Source organism: Triturus cristatus, chromosome 1_2 (assembly GCF_964204655.1).
Source record: "Triturus cristatus chromosome 1_2, aTriCri1.1, whole genome shotgun sequence".
NCBI classification, from domain to species: Eukaryota; Metazoa; Chordata; class Amphibia; order Caudata; family Salamandridae; genus Triturus; species Triturus cristatus.
The window spans coordinates 92,466,614-92,488,558 of NC_140580.1; the positions used below are offsets into that span (position 1 = coordinate 92,466,614).

General features: G+C 46.2%; 1 protein-coding gene, 1 non-coding gene and 1 pseudogene across 3 annotated transcripts in view; all 3 read right to left on the reverse strand.

The window, feature by feature from the left end:
• WDR11 (WD repeat domain 11) overlaps positions 1-21,945 on the reverse strand; it is a 671,833-nt gene that overhangs the window by 137,383 nt on the left and 512,505 nt on the right. For both annotated transcript variants that reach the window (XM_085602786.1, XM_085602777.1), the window contains exon 20: positions 5,959-6,067. In XM_085602786.1, the coding sequence (XP_085458912.1) occupies positions 5,959-6,067 (109 nt within the window). The remainder of the gene's footprint in view (positions 1-5,958; positions 6,068-21,945) is intronic.
• On the reverse strand, positions 10,914-11,046 carry LOC146866877 (U8 small nucleolar RNA). Its single transcript, XR_014968670.1, has one exon. It is a non-coding gene; the product is annotated as a U8 small nucleolar RNA (small nucleolar RNA).
• On the reverse strand, positions 11,525-11,630 carry LOC146866878 (U8 small nucleolar RNA; annotated as a pseudogene).

Sequence of the window (21,945 nt, forward strand, 5' to 3'; positions counted from 1 at the left end):
CACTAACTAATGTCTCTTACAGATATATCGTTTCACAAGTAAGTAACTTGTGCATCGGAAAGAGGCATGTTAGTGATAGATTCCTTACCTTAGAATACATACCCAAGCAATACCAACCCCGGTGGTGGGTCTGCGAAGTGACATTACACCAGAGAGTCACGGAGAACTGAACGGCCAAAGAAGCCGTCTCTCCAGACCTGACTGTCAAGGCAATAGTGCTTAGTGGAAATATGCAATGAGGCCCAAGTGGCCGCCTGACAGATGTCTTGCATGGGGACACCGCGTCCCAATGCTGTAGTAGCTACTGTTGCCCTGGTAGAATGGGCGCGCAGTCCAACCGGAGGTTCTTTTTTAGCCAGAGAGTAACAGGCTTTCATGCACAAGACAACCCAATGGGAGATAGTTCTTTTGTGCACAGCCCGGCCTTCCTCTGCGCCCACGTACCCAACAAAGAGCTGGCCATCCACCCGGAACTGTTGTGTGCGGTTGAGATAGAATGAGAGCGCACGTTTCATGCCCAGACGGTGGAGCCTCTCCTCTTCTCTTGAAGGGTGCGGAGGCGGAAAGAAAGTGGGCAGAGTTACAGTTTGCCCGAGATGAAAGGCAGAGACTACTTTTGGTAGAAAGGAGGGACGCGGTCGAAGCACAACCTTGTCCGGATGAATTGCCAGGAAAGGAGGTTTGCAGGAAAGAGCCTGGAGCTCACTCACCCCCAGAGCAGAGGTGATGGCCACCAGGAAGACAGTTTTCAAAGTCAATAAACGCAAAGGACAGTTATGAAGAGGCTCAAATGGAGCGCACATCCGATATGTGAGAACCAGGTTCAAGTCCCATTGAGGCATCACAAAAGGAATAGGAGGGAAAAGGTAAGTAATGCCTTTGAGAAATCTATTGACAACTGGGGACTTGAAAAGAGAGCTGATCAGGCAGCTTAAGAAAGGCTGAAAGAACAGATAGGTAGCCCTTGATAGTGCCCAAAGCAGAGCCCTGCTGGGCCAAAGAATGGAGGAACACTAGGACCTCAGAAAGAGGGGCAGCAAGAGGATCAACAGATTTTGCTGTGCACCATGCCACAAATATTTTCCACCGACAGGCGTATACCGTTTTAGTGGAGGGACGCCTGGCTGCCAGAATCACATCACAGACTTCGGGAGGCAAGTCAAATGGAATCAGCTGTCGCCGCTCAATCTCCACGCAAGGAGGTGGAGGCTGGACAGGTTCGGGTGGAGAACCGTTCCCTGTTGCTGCGACAGGAGATCCTCCTGAAGAGGCAGTCGGATCGGGGGATCCACGCTCATACTGAGTAGCTCGGGATACCAAACACTTCGAGCCCAGTCCGGTGCCACAAGAATGACTTGGGCCCGGTCGCGCCTGATCTTCTTCAGCACTCTGGGCAGAAGTGGAATAGGCGGAAAGGCGTACGACAGACCGCAACTCCAATCACGACGAAAAGCGTTGCCTAGCGAGTGCCGCCTTGGAAACTCCAACGCGTAGAACTGCTGACATTGCGCGTTCTCTTTGGTGGCGAATAGATCTAACCAAGGTTCTCCCCACTGCTGAAAGAGACCTTGCACCACCTCTGAGTGAAGCCGCCATTTGTGATCCAACATGCATCGTCGGCTGAGTTTGTCCTCCCTGGTGTTCAGTGAACCTGCCAGGTGTTGAACCACCAAGGAAATGCCTTGACGTTCCAGCCACGTCCAGCGACGTAGAGCCTCCTGACATAGGGTCCACAACCCCACCCCGCCGTGTTTGTTGCAGTACCACATGGCGGTGGTGTTGTCTGTGAACACCTGCACTACTCTCCCCTTGACAGAGGGAAGGAATGCTTTGAGTGCAAGTAGGATCACCCTGAGCTCCAAAAGGTTGATATGGAGCTTGGACTCCTCCTGAGGCCTCTGATCTCCGCCTCTCCCATGTGGCCGCCCCATCCCAGGAGGGACGCGTCTGTCACTACTGTGTGCTCCAGTTGGGGAAGGGAGAGGGATCTGCCACTGACCCAACGCTGGTTCGTGAGCCACCACTGCAAGTCCTGTGCAGTGCCCTCTGAGATCTGTACGTAGTCGGACAGGTTCCCCCGATGCTGCGTCCATTGGAACTTCAGGTCCCACTGCAGAGCCTGCATATGCCATCTGGCATGATCAATCAGCAGGATGCAGGAGGCCATGAGGCCCAGCAGCCTCAGTGTCTTCCTGACCGAAACCGAGGATCAGGGCTGAAAGATCGGAATCATAGCCCGAATGTCCCGGACTGGCTGTTCGGGAGGATAAACCCGAAACTGCGCCGTGTCCAGAACTGCCCCGATAAAGAGGAGCTTCTGAGAGGGAATCAGGTGCGACTTCGGCACGTTGATGGAAAACCCCAGCAAAAGCAGGAGATCGGCTGTAGTCTGACGGTGGGAGACGACTACCTGGGGCGAGCCCGCTTTCAACAGCCAGTCGTCGAGTTAGGGGAAGACTGAAACCCCTGATCTGCGCAGATGAGCTGCGACCACCGCCATCACTTTCAGTAACACCCGAGGGGCGCTGGTAAGGCCGACAGGGAGCACGGTGAAATGAAAGTGCTCGTGGCCCACCGTGAACCGTAGGTAACGTCGGTGGGCTGGCAGGATGGGAATATGAAAATAAGCATCCTGCAAGTCCTACGCTACCAGCCAGTCTTGCGGGTCTAGAGCAGACAAGACCTGAGCTAGCATGAGCATCTTGAACTTCTCCTTCCGAAGGAGGCGATTGACGTTCCAGAGGTCTAAGATGGGGCTCAGACCTTTGTCCTTCTTTGGAACCAAGAAGTAGTGGGAGTAACAACCACAACCTACATCTGGCGTCGGAACGTGCTTGATGGCCCCCTTGGCCAAGAGGGCCGCAACTTCCTGCTGGAGAAGTGCCAAGTGTTCCCCCGACATGCAGTGGTACTGAGGTGGCATGCCTGGAGGGGTAGATTCGAAGGGGAGGGAGTAGCCCCTGCGGACTATTAGCAGAACCCACCTGTCCGAGGTTATGGAGCACCAGTGGGGAAGGTGATGGCGAATCCTGCCACTCACTGGCGTCAGGTGGGCCTGAAACACCAGACTAGGAAGGTTTTAAGGCAGCAGGAGAGGTGGTGGACTGACCCGTCCGCTGTCCCAGGGATCCACCACGGCGGGTCCCACGTCCGCGGCTGCGCTGAGACTGTGGCTGCGCAGACTTGCTTGTCTGAAAAGAACGTGCCTGGGCGCCCCGACCGACCTTGACCACGAAAGGACCGAAAAGCGGACCCCGAGGGAGTACGCGGTGTGGCGAGACCCAAGGACTGGGCCGTAGCCCGAGAGTCCTTAAAGCGTTCCAGGGTGCTATCCGCCCAATCACCAAAGAGGCGTGTACCGTCAAAGGGCATGTCCAACAGGGTGTTCTGGACATCCCCAGAGAAGCCAGTAGTGCGGAGCCAAGGATAACGATGGAGCACCAGAGTTGTAGAAAGTGCTCTACTGAGAGAATCTGCCATGTCAAGCCCACAACTGATAGTAAATTTCGCAGCATCTCTCCCTTTGGTAATGGCTTGGGAGAGAACCGCCCGTGCTTCCACAGGGCACTGAGGTAGCACCTGTGCCACAATGTCCCACACAGAATGGGAATAGTGGCCTAGCAGGCACGCAGTATTCACAGTCCGCAACCCAGAGCTGGCAGATGTGAAAATCTTTTTCCCAAATTGCTCCAGTTTCCTAGAATCCTTGTCCGGAGGAGAAGAAGGGAACCCACTCGGCGAGGCAGAAGCCTGGACAACCAGACTCTCAGGCGTCGGGTGTTGTGTGAGAAAGCTGGGGTTGCCCGGCGCCGGGCGATGGCAGCGCGCAACACCCTTGTCTACAGGGACTTCTGCGTTAGGTTTAATCCAGGTGCCTAACAGGATATCAGTAAGCGCTTCATTGAAGGGCAGTAACGGCTCCGCAGAAGAGGACTGCGGCTGCAGGACCTCAGTCAGGAGATTGGTCCTGATAGGAACAGAAGGGAGCTCGAGGTTACGAACATGAGCAGCCTGAAGTAAAACCACCGAAAAAGTCCCAACCTCTTCTATGGCCACGGAAGAAGGGGACAGAGTGCCAGGGTGTGGAGAGAAATCCAGATCCACTGGACCTTCCACATCGCCTTCCCACTCAGGCTCATCCTCACATTGAGCTGCAAGAGGGTCCTCAGACCCCTCCCAGTATTCCCCTTCGTCCACTGGTTGTTGAAGGGACCGGTAAGGACGAGGTGCCCTGGGAAACGGGATACACTCTCCTCCAAGAAATGGAATGGGAGGGTAAGATAACAGTCCCAGGTCGCGCCCGGCGCCGTATCCAGGGCCGGTGCCGGCACCCGGCCGGAGCCGAGGGCGCCACAGGGTATGATGTCGGCGTAGCCGAGGCCAGAGGCGGCGGCAAACCCTTCCGACGGATCTGCGGGGCCCGAAGGCGTTCCGGAGGGACCTGGCGTGGTAAACAAATGGCGTAAGGCCGACATAAAGGCCTGCACCTCGTCCGAAGTCACATGCGGCCCCGGAAAGGGAGGGGAGGCCACAGGCAACGACGGGGGCTCTAACGGAGGCACGTGGGAGTTACCGCCCGCGCCCCCACCGCGTACCATGACCGTTGAAGGATAGAAGAGCGACGACACTTCTTCGACTTTTTATGGCGCCGAGACTTACCTATCCCCGATTTCGACGAGCAATGCTGATGGCTCCGCGACCGGTCCCTTGACCTCCCACGGGATCGGGACCATGATGGGCGCGGAACCTATTGCCGGACCTCCAACAACTTTCGGGAACGCTCCCGCAAAGCTTTCGACACCATGGCCCGGCAATTGGGGCATGCCTCGGGGTCAGGGGCATGCCCCAAGCAGAAGAGACACAAGTCGTGAGGGTCCGTCACCGACATGTTGCGACAGCATGCCCTACAGGACTTAAACCCGGGCATCTCTATTGCACCAGGAGTCAAGCACACGAAAAAATAAGTTGTCAGAAACCAAGTTAAACTTTTAACTAGGGGTACCGCTCTCTCTCGCATCTGCGCTGCTGCGCGGAAAAAGAAAGAACTGATGTCAGTGTGCGTGGGCGCTTCTAAGTAGCTCCAACGACGTCATCTCGGCGGCTACGACGCCAGCGACGTACGCGGAGCTGTACGACGACGCCTACCGACGCGCAGGGGTACTGCTGCCGAAAACTTTCTGGAACCAGTCTGAGGCCTGGGGATATTCTAAGGTAAGGAATCTATCACCAAAGTGTCTCTTTCAGATGTATTTAAACACAATATGAATTGATAAGTGAAACAAGTGCAAGTCATGAGGTATATATGGTATTTGAGGCAAGACATATGTACAGTAAATACACTTTTTGAAGACGCGTCATGCCAGGACTGGACGTTCCGAAGAGTACTATCTTTTAAGGGGGAGGGAGGGACAAGATGGCTGATTTTCTTCCTCCGTTAAGTGTGTTTTTAGGGCAGCATGGCTCGACTGTGGTTAATAAGACTGATGGAAAGAGGCCCAATGATCCAAAAACCCTAATTCTCAAAGATGCACCAGCGTGGTGATTTGGGACTGAAAGCAGAATGACACTGCCTGTCCCCTGTAGTGTTATGAAGCAACGTGCGAGGTGTGTGAACTCGGTTGTGATATAGAACACCAGCAGAAGGGGATTGAGTGTGAAGGCAGTCCGAGGGTTTATGGGCAGGGTTTGATGAATTCAAGATTGGAATAATTGTGCATGACAGACCACAAGGCGGTTCTCTTGACTTGAAGGTGAGGTGAGAAGTATGGGAGGCAGAAGAATGTCTGAGTTCAGCATAAAGATTGTAAACGAACCAAAGGAGGAAATGAGGCCCCCAAAGTATGTTGTATGAAGGGAGATGGAGAGCCCAGAAACCAGAAGAACATCAACAAAGAGGAGGTTGGGTAGAAGCTACCCGCTTTTTTAGGTTTAAAGATATTTACAAAACGTACAACTTACATGTGTGTAATATCAAGAGAATGTTTCTCGCTCCAGGGCTGGTGTAGAAGGAAGGCCTTCATCGCCAAAGAAGCTCTTGGGACCAGGAGGTATGGGCACCAGACAGGGTCTGAAAAGCAAACAGTAGGCATGCTGTAGAGAGAACTGACAACACCGAACTTTCAACAAAATACTTCTCATTTACCTGTGCAACTCATTTCTCTGTCACCGTTGTTGCTATATTTACACATGCGATGAAGGGATACCTGTCATATTTATTGAATTCCATGACCATATGGACGAATAACATCACCCACTATTTATAATGTAGTCTTAATCATGTCCTCCCTGAATGCACTATGTAATCGAACCTGTTTAGTACCTATTTCATTTAGTATGTACTGAACTGTGCTCAGCTGCAACTAGCGCCAGGTCCTCCCTTTGTAAATATTCTCAGTAAAATAGTAAAGACAAAATGTTGAACTCCATGTAATAATACAGAAAATCCATAGCAATGCCCTTTTCATGTATAGGGTTGGGGGCGCCTATATTCCCTGTGATGCAATTGGTCATCATTGGCCCCCAGATCCTAAATGAAAACGATGAGTCTGGAATTGTAAGCAAAGAATGGCGGACGGAGTTTAATTTAAGAAAAGCGTCGGAAGCTGCGTGGAAAATAATGTGAGTATTTCCATCAGCCTTATTGCCGGAAGTGCTTTAAAAAATGGAGGGATCAGCAAAAGACATTTGGCTACTTTGAGATCTGAAGCACATCTTTAAGCCTCCCATAGTTCACAAATGCCAGAGTCTAAAATGCCTTTTCTATTTATGTCTTCATATTTTAACCCTGTCCAACTACCACTCCCTCATATCTCTCAGCAGTGAAAAGGATCTCCCACACGCTCTTTAGTTGCACCATTGCCTTTTCATGTCCAACCGTGCCCCTGCCTCATGGCACCTACAAGTCGTACACTTGTCAGGATAGCACTGCGATAGAAAGGCTGACATGACTCACACATTACCTCTAGCAGGTAACGACTAAACATACAAAACGCATCCACATTAATTCTTCGTGGTCAATACCCCCACCCATATCCAACGGGGGTAGAAGAGCTGGAGGTAAACGGAGACAGGAGCCTTCATAGGGTGCCCCTACAGCAGCCCTAGTGAGTCAGGCCACTCCCCTCCTTTGATGGTATCCAGGGATCCTGACAGGCTCTCCCTGAATTGAGCCGCTGTTACATCTCCCCCCCCGCCTCCCCCCCTCCTTGCAGTCGTGCAGCAAAAGTTCCTCAGAGGCAAGACCCCACCAGCCGGAAGCTGAGAATCATTTGTAACCCCCTGGCTCATGGTTGGAACTCACTTTCTGCTATATACAGCTATTTCCAAAGCATCCCTCTCTTGTCTAAAAACATAATCACTCCACCAACATGCATCTAATGCTATCTGGCTGTCGCAGGTAGAAGACACTGCTACCACACACAAGGTCATCCAAGGCAGCCAATGACACTGCCCAGAAGTACTAGCCGAGAGGGATGCAACACAGGGCCTGAGGTCCACCTGAAGTCACAATAATGGGCTTATGGACCACCGTGGGCCCTCCAGCCTTCGTAACCATGAAACTGCCACACATATTCAGCTGGTCGAGGTGAAAGAGTGAATTGCACCTCGAAGCTAATGCACCAAATATGGGCCGCCCTGGTTTAGAAGAACTAGTTCTCCAAGTGATGAAACTACTCAGAAATACATATCAGAGTAACTGGAGGATGGAGGGTGCCAGAAGTGGATGCCCACCAAATCGGAAAGCATCTGTAAATGTGCTAAACTGAACAGTTACCAGAGAAGAGGGAATGACAGATACCGATAGCCACCAGGTAGAACAACTATTTAGTGATAACAGAAGCGATCGCCTCCGAGTTAAATGAAGGTCTAAAAAAATAAATAATAATCAGTTGGAGATGTCTGCCCACTAGTCATGAATGCGCAGAACCGGAAACAAGGCATTAGTGCTGTGCTGAAAGTGGAATGAAGAATGTAGAGAGCTGGATGTTTCTGGCCACCCGGGAAGGATGAATGTTTTGTGCCAGAAGATGATGCTACCGGAAGCACAATATCACCATCGCAGTTTTATTTATTATCTATTAACAGTGACAAGATTTGAAAACTGAATCACTAAATTCATTTTCAGTCGCAAACCTGCCTGTGGCCAGATCTTTCCCAAGACCTATAGGGCAGTGAGGGTTACTGGGAAAGGGAAAGGAAAGCAGCTAGGATTCCGCCACTTTGCAGCACCTAAAGCACCGGTAACTCCAAACAAATTTAGTGTGGGCCGACAACTCAGTTGGGGACAGGCCTCTGTTCATCATCTTAACAGTATTAGTTGTTTGGAAAAAAAATGTTGCTTTGTTGAAATTACTCATAGGGTCTTGAAAGTCACAGCAACAATCTGTTAATGATGAGGTAATGGAAACAACACTTATTTGTCTTCTGATCTCAAAGCAACATTCCTAGAAAGCAGCTGCATATTGACTAAATGAAGTCTGGAGGACGATGCTGAACATCTCTTCTTTTATGGACTGGGACTGTTGCTCCTTGATGCGCACACCCAATTTAAGACATGGCAACTTAAGCAGATCTCTCTTTGTTACAGTGCATATTTTTATTTGGATTTTTTGCTGATATTCATTTTCGCTTAATGCTGTAATAAGTGTCAGATGCCACAGTCTAATGATTACAACTCATTTTTGTTTTAATAGTCCCCAGGAGTCCTTGTTGATTTGTACATTTCTTCTGGGGTTCAAATGTATAGCTGCAAGAAGCCACCATTCGCAGATGCTGTGGCCGCAAGCTGCTTGAGGGGCATGTTAGGTAAAATGCCTGCGCTGCTGCAGTGCTTAGGACTCTGCCGCCAGATCCCAAATTATAATGGGGTATGCTTCAAGCAGAGGGTATTTTGGGAATAACCTATCCAAACTAATCAAACACCAGACACAATAATCCAACTGGATGGATTCAAGAGAAGCCCCAAGAAGATCAAGATGAGAATGAGTGGGAATCCAGTCCAGTACAGACAAGAAGTTAACTGAGTGAGGTAAGGCACACCGAAGGATAGAGCATTCCCATTATGTTAATAAATTGGCTACAAAGCAACTATGTAAACAAGCATTTTCAATGCAATAGGTCTCGCATTTTTTGAGCGTTTAAGCTATTGGCATTGTAAATGACAATCAGGCATATGTATCAAGATAGGATTTTGCGGGTCCTTAATTGCGAATATTAAGGATTCGCAATTAAGGACTCGCAAAATCCTATGCATGTAGGAATCGCTATAATAATAGCGATTCCTACACATTCCTTATTTGTGACTCGCAAATAGCGAGCCGCAAATAAGGAATAGCTTCTCATTCATTCCTATGGGCCTGCAGGCCCATAGAAATTATGGGAAATTGCAAGCGCAATTTGCGAGTACCAATTGGTACTCGCAAATTTCTCATGCAGGTGCAATGGTGTCAAAAGGACACCCTGTTGCACCCCTGAAATTGATCTGGGCACAAATGTTGCGCACACACATGTCCCAAGGACGTGTGTGTGTAACCTACAACTTTGAAAAATGCTCTTTAGGGCATTTTTCAAAGTTTTTGCAAATTACCATGAAGTTCAACTTCATGGTAATTTGCGCCCCCTAGTAGCGAAATTGCTACTTCAAAGTGGTTCTTGCATTGCATGTAAGGAATCGCAAAATGTGATTCCTTACATGCAATCGCAATTTGAGAACTCCCAATTAAATGTGAATTCTCAAATTGCGAGGGCCTAGACCATTGATGCATCGCAAACGGCAGATTTTTGCGAATCGCACCGTTTGCGATCGCAAAAAGCTTTCATGCATATGCCAGACTGCCTTTTATTTATGTGTTTTTAAAAGCAACACATATATAAAAAGCATTATTTTTAATACCTTTAGCTCAAACTCTAGCAAATGCGAGACCACTTTAATGGTGTCCGCGCCCCTTCCTGTTGACACTGCTCCCGTATTCAGGTTACAGTGAGCAGCGTATAAAGAAAGGAGAGCGGCCAACATCAGAGTGAAAGCACGTATGGGGCGCTTTCACCCAAAGTGTAAAATAAAAAATAATAATAATTTAGAAATTTCTGTAGCGCGGCCGCTAAAGTGAAAGAAGCCCGCGCTCTTAATTGAATAAATAAGCTCGTCCGCTAATGTGAAAGCGGCCCGCGATTTAAAATAAATAATTAAATAAGCGCGGCTGCTAATGTGAAAGCGGCTGGCCCCGTTAATTAATTAAATAAATAAGCGCGGTCCCTAATTTGAAAGGGGGCCGCGCCGTAAATGAAATAATTAAATAAGCATGGCCGCTATAAAGCGGACCACACTGTACTTTAAATAAATACATAACTAAAAGCGTGTGCCGTGCTGCGATATCGTTGGTGCAATCTGGCAAGATCATTAAAGATAATAGTGCTTACCGACTTATAAAGCAGACTGTGTAACGACACAAGTAAAAAGTCCAGTCGTTATGGAAGGTTATCAGTGCAGACAAGGTGATACCAAGGAGGGACTATTAACCCTATTTACAAATGAAAAGCAATGATTTCGCAAGGACAGTAACAGGAGCCAATTGAAAAGATGGGTGTGAAATGGGTGGAGCTTCTATTCCTAACCTCAATACAGCATGCCTCGCAGATCAGCTCATTCGATGCCCAGGCTCGACCTAAAAAGGACTGTGAAAACAGTACCTTGACTATGGAGAAATTGTACTGGGATAACGAATTGCTTTTATTTAGAGACATTCTTGTCCTATGTCAGAGACGCACGGCTTAGAAACAATTTTGCGATGAGATTTTCACCTGACGCCTTACTTTTTTTTAACTGTAAAGAACTGGTTTAATAATGTACACACTAATCTAATAACGTGCCCACTTTTCTATTGTTGACTTTTATTTTCTGATCTTCAGTGATAACCAGATAAGGATCCTAAGGAGGTTGTTATTCACCTTAGGACTTGAGAGAATAATCCTGGACTCATGTCTCTCCTATCATCATGTTCTGTTCCTCCCAGAGGAGTAATAGGTAAGGATCATCCTCAATGACGTGTCTATATTCATACATCCACTACACTCCAAACCAAAACACTTAAATAAAAGACATTTACAGCGCCAATAGCTCTAACTAAAAAAATGCAAGATCGATTGCATTGCAAATGCTTGTTTATTGTGCAGTGTCAAATATCGCAAACTCAGCCCCAAAGTATTGGAGCGCTTCACATATGCGGCGGTTACAGTAAACAAGGTCACCTTCACTTCTGAGGAACAGAGAAATTAATTTGATCAACGTATAGACGTTGCATCAAAATCAACGCTAAATCCTAAACTGCTTGATAAGATCGGCTAAATCAAGTTTACAACCATAACTAACTGAAAGTTCAATAAAATAACCTCTACATACAGTACCTTCGATTCCCAACAATCTCCGACCTCATATTACTGTTACTCGAAAAATCTTTCCTAATATCATTGCAGTTAACGTTGAAAACTTACTGACGTTAATCATTAACTATGATCCCCAGTGTGAATCAGACAGGAAAACTAAAGACAGTAATCATGACTTCATCTCGCTCCTATCATCATATTCTGTTTCTCCTGGAGGAGTAACAGGTAAGGATCAACCTCACTGACGATATTCATTCAAATGAAGCTTAAACAACTTTAAGTAAAGCAATCTTAAGAAACATAGTGCGAGCTATTGATAGTGAACAGTAATTTCCATTGTTAATCTGCAGTCTAAAAAAGCATGGCAATTTAGTTCTATTGTTATCAGTCATCATGAAAGAAGTTCTGCAAAACTGCTTATCTCGGGGTGCCCATAAGTCTGTGCGAGTAATATTTCCATACAAGTGTATCTCAAGTAGCGAAAGAGGGGTGGGTTGAAGCGGTTTGCAAATGGCAGCTCTTGGTCTAACAGTGGAGCCATCTTAGAATTCAGAGAGCGACATTCACCACGGCAGGCAAAGGTCAGTTTTGCAATTGGTAATTTTAATAGTGCTTAGCTGGGCAGTAAAAACTGTATCATGCAAACTTCCGCAGTTACAGTTTTGACAAATGTAAGTTTTGTTTCTACGATTGTGTTCCGTTTCACAGTTCCACTTCTACCCGTTTTAACATTATTATAATACAGACATATCCGAAGAACATAAGTAATAAAAACAAATTAATAATTTGGACAATGCTGCTTGCCGACAATTACTTTCAATGTAACTTTTTTGAGATGCAGCGAGACGCAAGGGAGATTTTGACGTGTGATGTCTCTTAAAGCCAACTATCTGTAAAACGCGTGCGCAGTGAAATGTCGTGATTTTTAGTGTCAGTGCTTACTCAAATGTTCAAGTCTTTTGAACATAAATTTTCAACCAGGCCGATTGCAAGACTGGCGAGCATTTGGTCACGCTACCCATGGTGTTCTGGCAGTGTCAAGACAAATACAGCCCCCACGTTCAGAGGCGAGTGCAGCCGTCTGCGAGGAGTCAGGGCGGGTCGCCGCTCTTAGTCGTGTGACGGCTGTTAATTATGGTGAAATCTGCCTAGGGGGACAGCTTATTTTTGGCATTTCAACAACGAGAAAAAATTATCCAAATTCACCCAGGATCGGCAGATGAACATTCACACTTCCAGGCAAGCACAGTCGAAACTACTTAGAACGAGCAACACTTGCAAAATATGCAGGCAGGGTGGGTGGGGCCTAATGCCGACAGAGCGGACACCAATCCCGCTTCCATAGGCCCCGGACACAGAAGCAACGACTCTCGATCTCGCCGAGGCAAAGCAGCGCATGCGCTAAATTCGCAGGCGAGACCTAAAAAGAGTTGTTGTGAGAAGTTGGCCTGGTATATGCTGACCACAAATTAAAGTGGGCACCTTGTACCAGTCCAAACAACTCTTATTGATGATTAGGTTAAAGACAACTTTTATTGAAAGCTATCCTAGTGGTAGCTATGGAGAGCAGCCTTCAGGCTAAGTCTCGAAGGAATTTAAAGCAGCTTGTTTTTCCAGATAAGAACCTCCTGAATGACCAAATGAAAGGAGAACCACACAAGGAATATATAAAATATATGTATTTATTACTAAACACTCTCTACTAACTTCTTTATGAGATGATGGAACAAAGCACACAATATGAAATCACTAGAACGACAGTAAATAGCACAATACACAGTGGGTTCCAGGAGGAGACCAAACCATATACTAAGAAAGTGGTATAACAACCATGACTTGACTAGACACAGTGCCTAGAGTACATAGAATTGCTGGAACCCCAAGGAACCACCCAAGGTAGTGAAACAGGGGACCCACGGAGGACGGGTGCAGTGTGTGAACACAGGCGCGAACTCCGTACAATCCTATGAGAAAGGCGCAGTTGGAATTTAAAAGATAAAGGACACTTTGGAGAGGACTTTAAGCAAACCCAGTTGAACATAGAAGGTTCTAAGGCCAGCACTCTCAAGACTACCGAGATACCCGTGTTACCTATCCCAGAGGAGCCAGGTGCATAGGGGTCAAGTGATGTCGGAAACCTTCGTCGTTTTCAATGGCGTGATGCGGAAAAGTGCTGCTGCCGGGAAGATGAAGTGTTCGATGTGATCCAAGCCTGGATCCGAGGTGACAAGAACCTGAAAGCAGAGGGAACAGAGCCTGGGTCACTTCACAGCGACCAGGGGCATGATAGACGAATGCCCACCGATATCGGGCGTTTCCGGTGAGAAGAGGTGAAGCTTGGCTCTGCAGCCACGGGGACCAGGGGACGACGACCACCACCAAAGTCCGGAGGTGAGCTGTCCCACGAAGGATGTCGAGTGCTGGGGGGTCAGTGTCCGGATTGAACACCAACAAGCCTTGGCAACTGCAACCCATGCGGGTAGAGGAAAGATGCTTTGGTGAGGACCAGCAAGGTCCTGGGGACTCTCCAAGCTATGGAGAGTCAGGGCACGTCTGGAACAACCAGTAAAGCACACCGAAAGTCAAACTTACCTTCACAGGGACCCACAGTCCAACGGACCAGGGATCGCGAAGGGACCTCGAACTGAATCACGAAATACCAGGCTACGGAACACTTGTGAGGAGTAGGCTGGAAATCTTAGGTGGAAATACTGCTCGGGGTCAGGACTACAAGCAGCCCAAAGCACAGCCTCAGGGGTCGCCAAAAAGCATATGCTGTTGCAAAAGTACGTGGTGCACAGGGGTTCGGGTTGCACTGTTCCCACGAGAGATACAGGCCTCAGAATTGCTGAGAGCACAGATCAACCACAGAGACCTCGGGAATCCAGCTCCTGTGTTGCAGAAATCTTCGGAGTCCTCAGGAGCTCGGGAGATGCAAACTGGTCAGATGCGTTTAGGTGCCTGCCTTGCAGGGGAGTAACTCCTTTACTCCAAGGGAGATTCTTCAGTCATCCAGCGTCGTGCAGATTGTCGAAGTACTTGGTTTCGGTAGCACAGTTTAGTCCAGGTAAAATCTAAAATCCTGTAGTCAGGGATTCCTACTTTATACCCAAGGAAGGAGTGGGACAAACACTGGGGACCCGCCTATGGGAGGGTCAGGACAGAGGGGTGGCTACACCCATGTCCTTTATCCAGTTTCGCGCCAGAGCAGGAGCAAATGGCTCCTGCAACCGGTTTGAGCTGGACTATGCACAGGGTCATCAAATGTGCCCCCAGTGCAGACTTCAAAGCACTCTCAGAGTGCACCCACCCAACCCCAATACACTAAATCCTGTATGGGAGGTGGTCACGAAGGCTGCAGTGGGGATCTGCTCATGCAGGTGCACCCTCTCACATACAACCCAGCACCCTGCCTTCAGGATTGATAAGGCCTGTCATAGGGGTTTATATGTGCAGTGATTTAGAATAGATATAGTGAACCTATATCTAAAGTAAGGGGTGCATGCTAAAGCCTGTGGGCTGCTGTAGCAGACCTGTGGTGTCATTTTGAATGGTCTCTCAGGGGTGGCACAATACATGCTGCAGCCCCTGGGAGGCCTCTGAGGTACCTATGCCCTGGGTACATAGTATACCATATACTAGGGACTTATAAGGGTACCCCAGAATCCATCTGGAGTGTACCTAAACTACATGCAATCAATTTAGAGGAGAAAGCAGCTAGACTGGGGTCCTGGATAGCAGGATCCCAGTCAATATAGTCGAAAAACGTGAAACATCAGCAAAAAGTGGGGGTAACTATAAGAAGCAGATCCTACTCTCCTCATCTGGTCAGGGAGCTGTCAATCTGTGAAGAAGACATAAAAAAGGTAAAACAGAGACACATAACCTGCATTAATGGCACTGGCAGGCACACATAATTGGTTTCAAGCCAGATTTACAGATTTACGTAGGAAGGTCAAGAAAAATTTCACACGATAATCCTAGCAGAAGACAAACAGCTAAATTACAAAACAGCTTCAATAGAGGTCACTTTCTTGAAAATATGATGAAAAACAAAGTGGAACACTGGTTTTATGTTTATCTCTTCATTTGGAATATGTGTATTGTATGTTCTATGATCTTGGTCACAAGAAACTTAGAGGAGACTTGCGAGAACCAGACAGAACAACTTAAATCTAGAGAGCAGGCTTTCTGATGAAGTGGCAATTCCCAACCTACTCATGTTGTATTCCTAGAATTTGGAAGGCTCTCTTATTGCTGGGGGAATGCCAACAAAAATCTAATTTACACCATGTAAACCAGCATTGGCAACGTCAACAGGTCATGCCTATTACAACTATTGGCTTTGTTAATGTTTTTTGCCATTTTGAACAGCATCGCAGCTGTTGTGCACCAGGCCGGAAATAAAGACCTGATGTTGAGATGCACACACTTACAAAGTGCACTTTTTGTCTTTTTATTTACAGATCAGTTATGTACCAGTAAGTGATTTAAAACGTATCATGAAAGCGCGATTTTAAAATTAAAATGGAGCATGAAGCAATTAAAAGAATAACAATTAAATAATGGATGATCTGGCTGCAGAGGTGGGCAGGGTTGAAGCCATACGGCGGGTGGAAAGAGGCAATAAGTAGGAGAAAACATGGAGGAAGGAGAGTAATGTTTATTATGGGGGCAGAAGCACAAGGGCGAGAGAAAATCACAAGTGAGGGTGGAGGGAGAGAAGTACTTAGGAACAGAGTGAGTGGGGATGAAAGCACCTGAGGGAGACAGCTGGAATTCACATGCACTCTTGTGAAGTCCTTACGCAGAAAAAAAGTAGTTCCCTAAAAGTGAGCAGAGGACGCACAGAAGCCAGACAATCAAAGATAGGACTAAAGAGGCTATGCTTTACGGCAGGAACAAACATAAGACTGAAAAAATATATCAAATAAGAAGGCAAATGAAAGTGACAGGAAAGAAACTAATTGTAAGCAATGGACGGGTTCCGTAAACCTGTATGTTCTTGGAAAGCCCACAATAAATCTTTTACAACGAGACAACATGTGCTGTCTGGAAGGCCTGATCTAAAAATAACCATTTCAGATAGGTAACAAAACACACAGAAAGAACAAATATAGCCAGATTTTAGTTCAAGAAGTGCAAAATTTAAGAAGCTAAGGTTAGTCAAAAGTAGAAACTAAAGCACATCTCTGGCCATGTCAGTATTCATGTTGATCAGCATAAAACAGTCACTTACTGTTTTAATAAAACATATACACCTTTGTATGTGATGTGGCTTTCCCCCTTGAGGTTCTTGCAGATGACAATAGTGTACTATCTTAATTTCCTCCAGGGTAAATCCACTGAAGCCTCGAAACGCGTCGGGACAAGTAAAGTTGAAAGCTGATGCCTGTTCTTCATGCAAATAAAACCGGAAGGTTTTCCTCTGTAAGTCGTGTGCGCTTTCAATGCTTTGGTTAAAATCTATTCACACGGCAGCCCTGCTGTGGAAAGCTGCACCATCCCTCTACTTTCGGGAGACTGGAATCGGAACTGTGCCAGATTCATTAGCACTTCTGAAGGGCAACAAAGGATTAAATCCAAGCATATAACAGCGGAGCCCACTGGGGGTTTTAAACCTAAAAATGACTCTGATTATGGACTACAAGTCCCAGCATTACAAGGAAACACTAACGCACTGCGCAAAGCCCACTGGGGGTATTTAAATGAAGTATGCTGTGAAAAGAAATATCGGAGTTATCTGCTGCATATGCTAATCACCCATGACTAAGAGGCAGGGAGCCTCGAAACGCGTCGGGACACGTAAAGTTGAAGGCTAATGCCTGTTCTTCATGCAAATAAAACTGGAAGGTTTACCTCTGTAAGTCGTGTGAGCTTTCAATGCTTTGGGGCACTTTCGTTAAAAAAAAATATATATATATATAGAGCGAGAGAGTGTGTGTGAGAGCGAGAGTGTATGTGTGTATTATAATATATATTTATAGTATATATATATATATTTTTTTTTAATAAACAAATATAAAGCACTTGCTACAGCCCTGCCATATGCAAAACAAAAATAGTTAAATAATGCTCTCCGTTAAAAAAAAAGAAGAAAAAAAAGAGGGCTATTGGAGTATTCATTTATTGGCAAAATAAATCCAGCAAAAACATTATTTTTGTAACTAGTAGTCTTGTGACTATAACCACATAATATGGTCAAGGATGTAAATCAGTGTCACAAAAATGGCACCCTACAGCAATAATAAACAGCAAACAGCCTTTACTGCACATCCTAGATCACTCAAGGTAAGTATATTTAAGGTAAGTATATATCAGTTAACAGAAATGCTAAATTTAGGGTTTATGGGGTGGGTAGTGGTACAGGGTGTTATGGGTAATATTAGAGTTTAGGGGTAGGTAGTGGTACATGGTGGTAAGGGTGATTTTAGTGTTATGGGGTGGGTAGTGGTAAAGAGTGGTAAAAGGGTGATAAGGGTCATTTTAGGGTTTAGGGATGGGTAAAGGCGGATTATAAATAACATATAAATAAAAAAGGCGGGATTGGGGGGATTACACCCAATAAAAAAATTATCTAAGATTAAAATATTTTTTTTTCATTACATGTACCTTGTGTGGTAAACACATGCGCAGTATAGGCATCTGCATGGTAAAGGTATACAAGCTTATAAACAGTAGATGTGACCCTTGAGCTGCTGTTTGCCGCAGCCCCCATTGTCATCAGTCTACAATATGTACTTTTTTATATAGGGTTCCTAATAATCCAATTCACGAGGGTGGTTTATTAAGAAGAACATGGGCATTTGAAAAATTGAAAATGATATCCTTTACATGATGGCTACAAAACCTACTAGGAAAGGTACATCTGCATCAGAGGCTGGAACGTCAAAGGGGGCCCGAGGACATTGATTCAACACCAGGACTGTCCATTGTAATTCATCAAACTTTGCCCTGAATAACAAAATACTCATTTGGGCTTGAGAATTGTTTTGCCTCCCCCACGCACTACCTACCCGGGAACGGTGAACTCTGGGAACTGTAGTCACCACCTAAAACTACAGTGGGCGTGTCATCAGATGATCGGGGGGTTGAGCACTCCAAACCAACGGAAGTGCAGCAAGACACTTATAAGTGTGGATGGAGCAGTATCCTGTTTGTAGTGGCATCTGAGGAAGGCGCTGTTCGCCGAAATGCATTATGCCCATGTGTCTGTCTGTCTGTGTATATATATAAGCGCTTCTTTGGGGACACCCTGGCGTTTGGATATATATATATATATATATATATATATATATATATATATATATATATATATATATATATATATATATAATCTCTCTCTCTCGCTCGCTCTCTCTCTCTCTCTCCTGGCAGTTAGAACCTAGTTTCCATAGGATAAGCATTTTTTGATGTGCTTTGGCGTCGTTTGACAAATCTTTACGAAATTTTCCAAAAGGTTCCTCTTTTCAGATCAGCTCCTATCTTGAAAGTTTGGGGGTGATTCGTCAAGGGGGGCTGAGAAAAAAGGGGGGGTCCCAAAACGTGTTTTCTCCATGCGATTTTCATAGGAAACTTTAGACAAGGCTACAGGTCAAACTGCTGAACGGAATTGCGCCAAATTTGGCAGGGAGAAAGGTCTTGGTCCAGAAAGCACGCTTTTGTTGAAATGGTGTAGATCCGTTCAGTAGTTTTTGAGATATTAAAGGAAAAACATATATATATCTGTGTGGAGCCTAACTCCCGAGCACTAGCTTGCCTCTGATTGGCTGCTAACACTTCAAACCAGGAAGTGTTAGCAGCCATCTTGTGCCTCGCATCGAGTGAAAATAAAACAAAGGTCCCGGGGCAGTTTAATATACCGGAGCTCTGTCTGTGTGAGATACCCCTTTCACGCTCCCTCTACCCACATCAAAAGCTTGCAGCTATGCCTTTGGAAGCCAGTCTGTCGGCCCGCAGCTCTCTACCTCTGCGAGCCAGTACACTGCTGCATCGGCTCGCAGCTCTCTACCTCTGCGAGCCAGTACGCTGCTGTGCCTTTGCGAGCGGATGGCCCGTAGCTCTCCCTCTGAGAGTCGAGCCCACGGGCCGCAGCTTTCCCTCTGCGAGCCTAGGTGCGAACTGTTGGCAGCCATTTTGTGAATCAGTCCACGCCAGCTCGCATCTCTCCGTCTACAAGATATCGAGTCCGTAGTTCTACCTCTGCGAGGCAACTCTGAAAACATACCGGAGCTCTGTCTGTGCGAGATACCCCTTTCACGCTCCCTGTCTCCACATCACCAGCTAGCAGCTATGCCTTTAGAAGCTAGTCCATCGGCTCGCAGCTCTGCGTCTGCGAGCCGTCAGGCCCGCAGCTCTACCTCTGCGAGCCAGCCCATTAGCTGGTAGCTGTGTGTCTGCTAGCAGGCACGTCGGCCCGTTGCTCTCTCTGTGCGAGTTAGACCACAGCGCTCTGAAGCATAGCCCCCAACAACCTTCTCAGGTCCGCAACTCTCCCGCAACGAACCACCGGTCGGCTCGCAGCTCTTCGTGTGCGAGTTCTCGGGCCCGCAGTTGTATCTCTGAAGCCAAGACTTGTAATATACCGCAGCTCTCTCTCTGCGAGATACCCCCTTCATGCTCCCTCTCCCCACATCACTGTCCCGCAAGTTAGAAAAAACAGTACTAATGACAATTAGCAGAATAGTAGTTTAATATTTAAAAAACTTTTGAAATTCACTGAAAAAAACATAGGTTTTACAGACGTTATAGTTAGAAATTAGCATTTAAAAAACCTTTGAAATTCACTGAAAAAACCATAGGTTTCAGGGACATTATAGTTAGTTGGACATTTCACTCATACAAAACCAGAGAAATTCCACGGGTATAGTTAGTTCAGTTAACTATAACTTGCGCCCCACAATGCACTGCTGATGACGTCACATATTACATCATTCATGACATGGTCAGTGACATCACTGATGACATCTCAAATGACATCACTGATGACATCATCCACGTCAAAATCTGATGCTCCTCCTCACACCTAAATACAACCTTTGATACACCCACTCTAAAATACAGACTACCATTTTCAAAAAAATAGACACATCAATACCAGTTACTAAATACGCACTGACTGGTTCGTAGGTCTACACACACATACACTAATTTACCCATACAGTCACTCATACATGCAGTCACTCATCAGTGCCACACTATCATAAGCACTCATACATCTATACAGATACTCACACACTGCCACATATCCCGAGTTACTCACAGTTAGTCAGTCATGCAAAGAATCAATCACACTTCCATTTACTCACCTATACAGTTATACAGACACCAGCTCACTTATTTATACATATATTAACACATACTTACTCTGTTATAGAATCACTGATACAAATACACACTCATCCATGCAGCTACTCTCAAAATTACTGACTGTCACATATAGTTATTTATATACACCATCACTCACATATGTAGTTACTAGCCCATGTACCACTGAAACATCCATTCACTCACCAACAGACCCACTCACCCACCCATACAGCTGTTTCCACATGCACTCTTGAACCCATACACCCAATGAATCAACCACGCACACATCTATGCACAGAGTCACACACCTCCCACCCACACACACACAAACTCAGGCAGCCATACAAATACTCAGGCAAGCAATCAATAACTAATATAGACACTCATGCAGCTACTCACCAACCCATGCAGCAGCTTACACAACAACAGACAGACTGATACAGACTTTCACACAGTTTAGTCAATAACCCATGTATTCAGTAAGGCACGTTTAATCACTCACTTATACAGTCAGTCACGTACCTAGTAAATCCTCCATACAGACTCTTATACAACCACTCATTCTTCAATGCAGCTTGGCATATATATAAAACAAATTTAAACTTTACAGAAACAGACAGACACTGGATGATGTCATCAGTGATGCCATTTGAGATGTCATCAGTGATGTCACTGACCATGTCATGAATGATGTAATATGTGACGTCATCAGCAGTGCATTGCAGGGGCGTGAGTTATAGTTAGCTGAACTAACTATAACGGTGGAATTTCTCTGGTTTTGTATGAGTGAAATGTCCAACTAACTATAAAGTCCCTGAAACCTATGGTTTTTTCAGTGAATTTCAAAGGTTTTTTAGATGCTAATTTCTAACTATAACGTCTGTAAAACCTATGGTTTTTTCAGTGAAAATATATATATATATGTGTATAAATGTGCATATATATATATATAGCCCGCCACCTGTGAAGAGGCAGAGATCAACGCGAACTGAAGTGGAAATATATATATATATATATATTACCTACTGGCGGTCGCCAGTAGGTAGTTATAGTTAGGACCCCTTTTCCATAGGAAAACCTCAACATTCTATTTTGAATAACTTTGGCGCCGTTCGATGAATCCTCGCGAATTTCTCAAAATAGGTGGGGCGCTACGCTCCGCTCCTACCCTGAAAGTCTCGGGGGGATTCGTCAAGCGGGGGCTGAGATAAAAGGGGGGTCCCAAAACGCGTTTTTCCCATGCATTTTTCCATA